The following is a 12,099-nucleotide window of genomic DNA, read 5'->3' as shown; positions in this document are numbered from 1 at the left end:
ATTTAAATTACACCTGAACACACACATTACTTTCTTCATCCGGCTGTGAGATGGTCCTAAATAACCAGAAGAGTGTGTCAAGGTTTATCCATGGCTCCCTGGAGGCTTTAATTAGACATGTCCACAAACACTGGCAGGGATGGATCCAGAAGATCCCTCAACCTCATCTTGTCAGCCTGGGAAGTGGCCACAAAAAAAACTCAGCTCTGTGAGCAACCACCAGGCAATGCATCCAGTGCAGGAAGAGAGTGAGTGATCTCACCTGCAACACAGGCATAAATCAATCTTCATCTCACTCCAAACTCTCATCTCATAATGGTATCATGCACTCAAAACATCACAGCCCAGGAATCAGACATAATATTGATGGGGATGATATACGAATTGAAAGCCTATTCATCAGCATGCCATCTATTATCTTGTACAAATAACATTTTCAGCCCATAATGGGAGTAGTCTCAGTACACACAGTAGCCATGCATGCTTCCAAACCTCTGCTTCATTCCTTCTCATCACATCCCATCCATTTGTCCTCGTGCAGGCCAACCTTGCCCACAACGAGAGAGATCCCAGACTGGAAAAGAAATGACCAACATCCAGGACCTCTCCAGATTTGAAGAGGATGCTGCCAAGTTGACAGGGAAGGATAGAGATCCTTCCTGTGGTGAAGGCAATATTAGCCTCCCCCAGCAAGCCAGGATAGGCAACATAAGTCCCAGCCTTCAGGCCATCTCTGAGGAAGCTGCTGAGCAGCCATTTGAAGATAACCTGTCACAGTGTTCACCTGCATCCTCCACCAATGCAGAGACACATAGACAAAGATTAGACTCAGGGTCACATTCTGGAGAATACCCCACTGACGTGTCCCCACAGCAGTCGAGAGCAATGACAGCCCAAATCTCTGGCACTTGAAGGATTACTGGAGTGTAGCCACCCACTGAGTTTGTCAGATGAAGAACCTCTGGAAGCTGCAGTTACAAATAAGCCAGAGATGCAAAGACAGGCAGAGGAACTTCAAGCAGAGCTATGAGAGGCAGTCAATAGATTAGAGTGAAGGATGGACCAGTCTGTCTGTGTTGTGTCTGTTGCCATGAATTTGACATGCAAGAACCTCAGATCTCTATGGGACAGTGGCATCCATTTTTGAAATCTTGGCCCAACAGGCTCTGCTGGACTTGTGTTCAGAGCTTCACTCCATCACTATAGGCGTTGGTGGATCCATCGGTTGCTAGGCAAGAGGGGGCCTCCGTCAAGATGCCCCTTCTCCACAAGGAGTCAGGCAGGGGCCTTCAGAACCCACAGGATGGAGGACCAGTAGTTGGACACCCTGGGTCATCCACTCAGGTGAATCTGCAAATGTTCAGCCAATCCCAATTCCACCTTCCTGTGGCCCCATCACTTTTGGCTTCTCAGACCAAGAAGAGTGCGTCTGTTTTAAAGCAGGAGATCCTAAGCAGGCCAGGGCCCTCTTGGCCTTAACCCTCCAGAAGACATCAGCCTAATTCAAAGACATCAGTTGAAGCAGTGAACAGGCTGTCTCCACCTTTGCGCATGTTGGGGATCCACCAAGATGTAGTGATAGGGTTTGAAAGATTAAAAAAACTTTGACATTACTTTTGGATCACGGGTGTTTACTCAATCATACACTTTTGTAAATACGTTTGCTGTTCAAAACAATGGTCTCATCATCTGAATGCTTTGTGCGTATGCGTCTATGTGGCCTCTTATTTATTACAAGGCTGACCCAAGCTCCCACTCGGTGATTGCTTTCCTTTGTGAGCCTCATGTTCAACTGAAGTATAGCTGACTCACATTAGTTACTCACTCCTTGCCTGATGTCAGAGAGATGTGTCAGCCTCTTTATTGAAAGTGACTCAAATTGCATTAGGAAGTGATATTCATTAAAAGACACCATGGACTTATGTGTGTTCAACTGCATTAAAGGATTACCACTCATGTTGTCTCATCATCATTAAAAAGCTATCTCCTTAGCTTGTGCCAAAGTACAAGATCGGCAACCATATAAAAGCAAAATACTGTGGATGCTGGAAATTTGAAATATAAACAGAGAATGCTGGAAAAACTCAGCAGGTCTGGCAGATTCTGTGGAGAGAGAAACAGAATTAACATTTTAAGTCCATATGACATTTTTATAGAAGATTTTCAGCCGCGATGGTCTCTCCACCCATGTGCACATCTTTGTGGCAGCAAGCCCAAACTTATCAAGTCCATTTGATGCAGGTTTTGTGCGGGTGTGCTGCCTTTCACTTCCCAGAATGGTTACATATACAGTTTTGGCTGCTGACCTATCCAAAGATGGGCTTGGTGAAACATGAGGGTTGGAGGCCCAAGATCCAATGCTAACCCTTTTCCCGATGCTAGTGGTTGTAAAGGCCTCTCAGATCACTGGCATGCCATTATGAGATATGAGAAATGCCCTTGGGTACCCTTGCCAGTACTTTACTCCTCCAGGTGCCTTGTGCTATTAGTATGTCATGGGTATATCTTCCATGCCTTGCAGCTTCAATCACATCCTCACATGGACGTTCCCCATCATCGCACTTTTTAGGTCCCTGCTTTTCCAGTTCTTTATCTTTGGAGAAGTTCTCAGCCTCCTCTATGTCTCCATCTGGTGTGAGGTCCTGCAGAGGCGTAACACACCATGATGATACAGGACACCCTTTCTTGAGAGTACTGCAGAGCCTGTCTGAGTGGACTAAGCATCGGAAGCGTAACTTTAGGATGCCAGTGGTCTACTTAAAGATGGATCTTGTTGAATGATGCATCATGTAGTATCTTTCTTCCAAGGCACTTTGAACATGATATATGGTTGTCAAAAGCCATAATTTCACTGGGTTCCACTTAGCACTAAGCAGCCAGCCCTGTGAGCATCTTGAAGTGCCTCAGGATAAGACCATAAGACGTAGGAGCAGAATTAAGCCATTCAGCCCATTGATTCTGCTCCACCATTCAATCATGGCTGATATTTTTCTCATCCCCAATCTCCTGCCTTTTTCCCATAACCACTGATCCCCTTATTAATCAAGAACCTATCAATCTCTTCTTAAAGACACTCAATGACCTGGCTTCCACAGCCTTTTGTGGCAAAGAGGGTGTATGAGTTATGGGAACTCAAGGGTGCCTGGCACAAATGTGCATGATCTGCTTCTGATATTGTACACCAGCTGAATGTTTAGTGAGTGAAACTCCTTTCTGTTAATGAAAATCAGCAACTGCAGCTCTCAAAGCCACATGTGTGCAATCAATTACACTCTGTGCTCTAGGGAAGCCAGAGATTGCCACAGAACTCTTAGGAGCTAACACTGCTTGGACAGGGGGGACATCCCCTACTAGTGCCCCTGAAGATCATCACCATATTCAAGTGTTTTGTCAGCTAACATTCCAGGGATCCATAGGGGACCTTTGTGATATCCCTCAGTCCTCAACGTATAAATGCATTAAAGAGATGATGGATGCCATCTACAGTAAGGCTCATCATGATGTGAAGTCACATTGGAAGAAGACAGCCAGGATGTTAGATTCCAAAGGTCCCCTATGGATCCCTGGAATGTTAGCTGACAAAACACTTGAATATGGTGATGATCTTCAGGGGCACTAGTAGGGGATGTCCTCCCTGTCCAAGCAGTATTAGCTCCTCCTGCAGAATGTGGCAGATACGACCCACTACATCTCTTGACAAGCATAATTGTACACGGTATTGTTCTTGCTCATCTCCAGATTGGAACAGTATCTTCAGTAGAACCTTGGTTGTGCAAGTTGCCTCTGTGGGATAGCTTTGACCTTGTGATCCTATGGGTCTTGCTGGGGCTCCTCTGAACCATGGTCCTCAAGTTAAGCCTTTTGTTGAAGCAGTGTTAGGCAGCACTGGGCCTTTCTTCTTCTCCTCAATCAGTTCACTGCCATCAAGAAGGCAGCATTGAGCACAGGCTCCATTATTCAACCCTCCTTTTCCCAATGGACAAAGAAATTCAACAGGTTGAAGACAATGGGCAACTATAGTGGATTTCGTGGACAGAAAACTACTGTCATACCCTAGAGCTGTGTCTGTGCTACTTAACTTTCCCTGATCAAGCATTCCAACTGAGGTGCAACCTTACAGCTGACTAAGATGTCACCCGAGCTACTTGACATCTTCACACCAGAAAGGTCGGAAGAAGCTTGAGTTCATGCAGAATATTTTCAACTTTCCTTAATGTGCTCTTACTATGTCTTACCTGATGTATTGATTATTGGAATGACTGGATGCCCTTTGGTTTGTTAGCCATGCCAATTGCGGAAAGCACCTTAGCTCAAATTGATCAACTTTCACTGTGAACAAATGACTCCTGCAATCTCACATTAAAATGTTCTAAATGTCAATGACTCCACTTGCAGCTTCTTAGTGAACTCTCCCTGAGTGTTATCACCGCAGATTCTGTTTCCATGTTGTTACTCTAAGCAGTGTGAGGGTACCTTCTATTAGGGCCCCGAGTCCAATCATGGACTTCTCCTTCACTGCCTCAGGCTCCTCCCTTGCAGATTCTTTTTTAGTTTTGATTTTAGTTTTGCGTCATAATTTTGAGGTCTCAAAATGGGGAAAGAACAAAGTACAGCACAGGAATAGGCCCTTCAGCCCTCCAAGCCTGTGCCAATCATAACGCCTCAACTACTGCAGTACTGCATTTTTACTTTAAGACCAGCTTTGACCCTCCCTCTGTCAGAGTTTGGGTCCCCAATCTTCCTGGAACCTCACAATGTGCAGGTAGAGCTCCCTATATTGATTCTCTAGCCCCATTCAATATCTGCGGCTCCCATTGTCATTATTGTGAACCCTCCCTGCTGAACACATCACTGTTGATATCCCAATGGTCAATGTAGACTTCACCCTTCTCCATCTTGAGGCTGTGTGCATGATTACATACTGCGGTGACCTGTTTCCCTCAACTTTGGACAGTTTTGAGTACCCTCCCAACCCATCCCATCTTTCATTAGGTTTTCCCCATTTACAGGATGTAGATGCCTCTTCTGACTATGACCATCCCACTTGCAACCCAGTGCTGAAACCGATATCCCATCACCACGGACTGTTAGACAAAGTCCATGCCCTGCATACCAAGCTGTACCTAATTTCCGTTGAGAACACAATGTGCTTGTCATGCGTAGCACTGCCTTTAATCTGTCACCCTGACTATGAGGTCCACAAAGCTACAGGACTGTCATTAATCTTTCAGCCTTGAATTCACAAGCGAAGTGTGGGTGGGCGGCTGCACACCACATATATCTGGTTGTGATTTAAACTGGTCCAATATCACACAGGCATGGCAAGTAATTGGGAGGAGGAAAATGATTCCAGTGAGTTGCATTTTTAATGGGTGTTCACGACATGGTAATTAATGCATGCAAATGGTACTGCTGACATGGATCGACAGGAAAGCTGCCCACTTCATACCGCCATGAAATTGGTGAGGGGAAAATTCTGACTTTTTTTTGCTAGAAGGAATCTGGTCTCTCTGAATGTTCCACTCCACCCATCATGAAACCTGCCTCTGATGGGATCAGAAACTGTCATCCTGCATCTGCTTGTTTCCCTTTATCCACCATGTTTGTTATCTCTTCTAATAAGTTTGTCAGATACAATTTCCATTTCATAAAACATGTTGATTCTGCTTAATTGTATTATGATTTTCTAAACGTCCTACTACTAGTTCCTTATAAATTGATCCCATCTTTTTCCAATGGCAGGTGTTAGGCTAATTGTAGCCTATTGAAACCTATAATTTCCTGTTTTTGTTTCCATCTTCTTTAATAGTGATGTTACATTTACAGCTTTTCAACCTGGGACCTTTTCATAATCTGGGAAATTTTGGAAGGATACAAGCATTGTATCCACTAACTATGCAACCACTTCTTTTAAGATCTCAGGATGCAGATTATCAGGTCCAGGACATTGCACCCTCCATGCACACCGCCCTGCATTTTTGCCTTTAAATTTTCTACTGCCATTGAGATCTTTTTATCGCCTTCCACTGAGAATAAAGATTTAAAAATACTTATTCAAAATCCCTGATTTCTATGATTTTGAAGAGTATAAACGAGCAATTTAAATACTCATTTATGTAAATGGTGTCACTTTTTACCAATTCTTAAAGGTGGCGGGGCAAGTTAACACATGGCCAAAATGCATTGATGTCACTCAGGTTTATAAATTGAGTAATAGAATATAAAAGCAAAGACAGCCTGCTAAAACTTCATAAATTACTGATTAGGCCACAGATGCAGTATTGTGGACAATTCAGGAAAACACAGCCCACTTGATTAGAACCCCATTCACTATCTTAAACATTCACTCCCACCATCACCACGCACAGTGGCAGCGGTATGTACCATCTACAAGATGCACTGCAGCAACTTACCAGAGCTCCTTTGACAGCATCTCCCAAACTTCGATCTCTATCGTTTAGAAGGTCAAGGGCAGTAGATGCATGGGAACACTACACCCTAAAGGTTCTCCTCCAAGCTACACATCATCCTGACTTAGAACCATATCGCTATTCCCTGACACTGAGTTACAATCCTGAAACTCCCTCCCTAACAGCACCGTGGTTATATTTATACCACATGGACTGCAAAGCTTTACGAAGGTGGCTTATCACCATTTCTCAAATGCAATGAGGAATTGGTGATAAACGCTAGCCTAGTCACCAAGCCCACATCCTGTGATAGAATAACATAATTCTGGTACCATATTTAAGATGCAATGGCTTAGAAAGGATACACTTGGGAGGTTTAACAGGATGTTACCAGGGATTTCAGTTATAAGAGGATGTTGAAAAAGCTAAGACTGTTCTCATTAAAACAAAGAACGTTAAGATCTGACATAATAGATGTTTAAATTGATGAAAGGTTTTGATAGAGTAGGGAGAGAAAAACTATTCCATCTGGCAAGTGGGTCAATATCAGGGACAAAATGCTGTGGCATGGAACCAACGATGACTACATTTCAAAGAGTCAGCTCAGGCCAAACATGATAGGCTGAATGTCCTCCTTCCCTGATACAAATTTCTATGATTTGGAACTGAAAGTTTCTCACTATCAGGGAAGACTCAAAAGGCAAGGGCTCTTCTTTCTAAGGCAAAGAGAAGTTTAAGAGGTTAGATAGCGGTTGTATAGCCAAGGCTGTAGAGAGGACTTCAAACTAATTTTTGGGGCGGGGGAGGTTCAGGTGAGCGGAGCTTTAGGAACTGAAAGTGAAAGGACAATAATACAGAATAACATTATCGGTAATGATAACTATAGCAACATAGAAATTAGGAGCAGGAGTGGGTCGTTCAGCCCTTCAAGTCTGCTCTGCCATTCAATACAATCATGGCTGATCTTCTACCTCACCGCCACACTCCCATGCTCTCCCCATACCCCATGATGTTTTTAGAGTCCAGAACGGGAAGAGACAGTGCATTATAACAAATCAGTGCACTTGCCAAATAGAGTCATAGTAGAGAAACATGGTAAAACAACATAATTAAATACTCTTCATCTTAGTACAAGCAGCACTTGTGACAGGATAGATTAATTGATGGTGCAAATATAAATAAACGGGTATGATCTGATAACCATTAGCTAATTAGCTTCCAAATCAATATCCTATCTCAGAGTGATGGGATATTAATGAGAGCCTGTGATTCCTCACAACGACGGGATATATTTCCCTATCCCTGGTTTAGGACTGTTTATCACACACCAGCTGAGATCAAAGCTGGGACCTAGTTTTGTGCTTTCTACCTTTTACTAACTGGCTATTCAGCAGCTGCAGACCAGATCAAGATGTAATAAGAAAGCTTTCGACAGATGGTGCCAGTTAGTTTAAAAATAGAAAATTAATAAGGATCTCAAAAGAATTCTTACTTATTTCTAAAGATTTTTTTTGCCAGAAAACAGACCCAGAGTTTTGTGAAGCGTTTTTTGGACGCTAGTGAAGAGATGTTAATGATTCTCAGATGCCTTAAAACTCCCGAGTGTGTCTGAACTGAAAGCAGACTAACTTCTCTGTTATCCTTTTCCAGCGGTTCAGGTTAATGTCCTAGATATGGAGACAGTGAGTGAATGGGCAAAGTTCACCGTGAATATCGTGTCAGTCTATCGAAGCAGAGATGAGAAGATTAAACGGGCAGACCAGTTCCTGTGGATTAATATGAAAGACTTGGCATGCAAGTGCCCAAAGATCCAAATGACCAAAAAGTATCTAGTGATGGGGAACACTGACAGCGTGTCCGAGAGGCTCGGAGGCCTTGTGGCTGATAAGAATAGCCTTGTCATTCAGTGGCGGGATGTGTGGACAAGAAGACTTCGGAAATTCCAACGCAAAGAGAAAAAAGGGAAATGTGGAAAAGCCTGATTGACTCATTCGAAAAAAAAACTCTGTGAGAAGCATCATGGGCCACAATGTAAATACACTTTGGGTTCAAAATATTTACCTTCAGAACAGGCTGAAGGGCGTTAAACTATAAGGAGTGAATTAGAGGCAGGAAACAACATGATATTCAGCTTAACACATTACACAAGTTGTTGGCTGAATGTGCTTTTCAGATTGCTTAATCCTTTTCTAAATGTGGTCATGAGTCTCTTTCTCTGGGGTGAAGGTCAGGCCGCTACAGAAGCTTTATTGTCTGATCACAAAGCCCAGTTAGTATCTGACAGAAGGACATATTCACCATGTCCTACCCATTGGTTGGCTGGCTATCCCCATTAAAGTCTGCCATACCTCTGTTTTTACCTATTATGACTAACATATGAGACAAAATGTGGTGGTCTATGTAAGCCTGACAGCTGTGCTGAACACAGAGTGTAAATATGGACAGGTTCCAGGACTTTTATAAGCAGACAAAGCATTTGGCATGCAGCAAGTTATCTGTTAACATTGTGTATTTCGAACTGTGATTTGAAAATATCCAATTTCAATTAGATTTTACAAAGCACGTTAGTATTGTAAAACTTTGTGTCTGACACGCAACCCTTCAGCCTAATGAAACATTTCCTTTTCAGTACTCCCTTGATCACCTTGTCAGAGAAGCTGTAATATCAGTCTTCAAGATACTGTACCCCCCAATATGTGTTCCACACCTTCAAAATACTATACCATCCAATATACCATCCTCACCCTCCAAATACTGTACCATCCAGTGTACCCTCCTCAACCTCCTATATACCAACCCTCCAATGTACCCACCTCACTCCCCAATACACCACACCTTCCAATATACATTCCTCACCATCCAAATACTGGACCGTCCAATATAGCCTCCTCACCGTCCAATACATTATGCCATCCAATATACCCTCCTCAGCCTCCTATATACTGCACCATCCAATCTGCCCTCCTTATTCTCCAATACACCATACCATCCAATATATCCTCCTCACTCTCCATTACATCGTACCCTCCAATGTACTTTCCTTACTCTCCAGTACACCATACTCTCCAATATACCTCCCTCATCTTTCAAGTTACTGTACTTTCTGCTATACCATACCCTCAAATATATCAAACCCTTTGATATACCTTCTCATCCTCTATTATACTACACCTTCCAATTTATCTTCCTTACTCTTCAGTGCACTGAACCCACTGATTCTCAGCATTCTCTGATCTACTGCACATTTTATTAGACTCTTTGATATATGGCACCCTCTGATGAAGAAGTCAGCTTTGCCTCAGTAGTAACATTCCCATCTCTGTGAAAGTTGCTGGTTACAGTCCACGTCAGAGAGTTGAGCACAGAATTTGATTTGACACCCCAGTACCAAGGTCCTTTTTGCTCTCTCAGTTGGATGTAGTAACACCCATGGCACTATTCGCAGAAGAGTTGACATGCTGGCCATCTTTTAGTGTTCAACAGACATCACTAAATCTGATTATTAGGAATTTATCTCATTGCTGTTTGTGAGATCTTTGGGCAAATTTATTTCCATCCTTTCCTATTTATATCTACAACCTTGGTGAAAGAAATGAGAAGCACAAGGAAGGATATTCTAAAGGGACTGTAGGAGCAGGAGGATCCGGGGTGGTGATATATGTGGACAAATCATTGAAGGTGGCAGGACAGATTGAGAAAGTGGTTAATAAAGTATATGGAATTCGAGGCTTTATAAATAGAATGCAAAAGAAAGAAAGTTATGATAAAACTATAAAGGACACTGTTTTGACGCCAGCTGAAGTAATGTGTCAAATTTTATTCACCACACTTTAGGAAAGATGTGAGGGCATTAAAGTGGGTGCAGAAAATATTCATGAGAATGGTTCCAGGGATGAGGAACTTTAGTTGTGTGAATAGATTGGAGAAGCTGGAGTTGTTTTCCTTATTGAAGAGAAAATTAAGGGGAGATTTCAAAACCATGAAGAGGGTTAGACAGAGTAGATAGGGAGAAACTGTTCTCATTGGTAGAATGATGAAGAACCAGAGGACACTGGTTTAAGATGATTGGTAAAAGAAGCAATGGCAACATGAGGAAAAACTCTACCCCAGTGAATTATTAGGATGTGAAATGCATAGTCTAAGAGTGTGACGGAGGCAGAATCAATTGTGGTTTTTAATAGGGAATTGGATAGTTTTATGAAGAAAATAAATTTGAAGGACTATGGAGAAAAAGCAGGGAAGTGGGAGCTTACTGTGTTGTTCTTGAGAGCTGACATGCACATGTCGGGACATTGCTTGTGCACTATAACATTCAATGTTTCAATGACTCTATAACTTGCTTAAGTTACTGTGATCTACGTCACCATGAAGGACAAGAGGAGCAAAATTGTGAAAAGTCCATAATCTCCAAGCTTTCACATCTCACACATCACCCTGACTTGGATATATATTGGGCGGCACAGTAGCACAGTGGTTAGCACTACTGCTTCACAGCTCTAGGGACCTGGGTTCGATTCCCAGCTTGGGTCACTGTCTGTGTGGAGTTTGCACATTCTCCTCGTGTCTGCATGGGTTTCCTCCAGGTACTCCGGTTTCCTCCCACAGTCCAAAGATGTGCAGGTTAGGTTGATTGGCCGTGCTAAAAATTGTCCCTTAGTGTCCTGAGATGCGTAGGTTAGTGGGTAAAATATGTAGAGTTATGGGGTTAGGGCCTGGGTGGGATTGTGTTTGGTGCAGACTCGATGGGCTGAACGGCCTCTTTCTGCACTGTAGGGTTCTATGATTGCCATTACTCCACAGACTAGGATATGAACAGAAGTGAGGTACATAGGCAGTAAAGTGGCAAAGTTCCAAATTTCCCCACATGTAGAATTTTAAATGGAGTTTTCTATTGGAAATTAGCCTTAGTGACAGAGGTTGTTTCCAGTTAGGCTGGAAGCACTTTGGAGAAGGATGCAGCCTGCAGGTTCAATTAATGACCCAGAAGGGGGAATGACCCAGCCACTGATCCCAAGGCTTGTCGTCTGGCTCCTGCTCTTCCTGGTCCACAAGCAGTACTGTAAAGGTATTTAGCTTTTTGAAGCTGTTCTTGTCTGCTTTTCCATGGCCTTGGATGCAGATTAGATCAGAGGCTGCCAGCTCATTTAAATATTTAAACTTCCAATAGGCCTCCTTGGAGTGGATTGGCCTATTCCTTGTCCCGCCTCCATTAAAATTGGAGGTTGGCAGGCTGGGTCATGTTTCAGACTTTTAACATTTTAACAACTCACCAGAAAATAACTTGCTCCGTTCTCATAGAATCCCTATTGTGCAGAAGGAGGCCATTTGGTCCATCAAGTTTACACTGATCACAATCCCACCCAGGTCCTATCTGCGTAACCCACACATTTACTCTGCTAATCCACCTGATACTACGGTGAATTTAGCATGACCAATCAACATAACCTGCACAGCTTTGGACTATGGGAGGGAGCTGGGACACCCGAAGGAAAACCTCACAGATGCAGGGAGAATCTGCAAATTCCACACAGACAGTAACCCGAGGCCAGAATTGAACATGGGTCCCTGGTGCTGTAAGGCAGCAGTGCTAACCACTGTGCTGCCCTTGTGTGTTAAAATTCAGCCCATTCCTTTTAGGCCAATGTCCTGGAATTCTTCACCTATTACCATTGTGAAAACATTATCAGCA

At 43.1% G+C, this 12,099-nt stretch overlaps 1 protein-coding gene across 1 annotated transcript in view; it reads left to right on the top strand.

Moving 5' to 3' along the window:
• The window catches only part of LOC145354966 (netrin-3-like), a 229,564-nt gene extending 218,592 nt beyond the window's left edge, over window positions 1-10,972 (top strand). Inside the window, exon 7 of the mRNA XM_080206665.1 lies at window positions 8,061-10,972. Within this exon, the coding sequence (XP_080062791.1) occupies window positions 8,061-8,392 (332 nt within the window). The 3' untranslated portion in view covers window positions 8,393-10,972. The remainder of the gene's footprint in view (window positions 1-8,060) is intronic.
• Window positions 10,973-12,099: the final 1,127 nt, after the last annotated feature.

The sequence above is a fragment of the Carcharhinus amblyrhynchos genome, chromosome 18, assembly GCF_965287045.1.
Source record: "Carcharhinus amblyrhynchos chromosome 18, sCarAmb.v2.hapA, whole genome shotgun sequence".
Lineage (NCBI taxonomy): Eukaryota > Metazoa > Chordata > Chondrichthyes > Carcharhiniformes > Carcharhinidae > Carcharhinus > Carcharhinus amblyrhynchos.
This window is presented reverse-complemented; position numbering and strand designations above follow the sequence as displayed.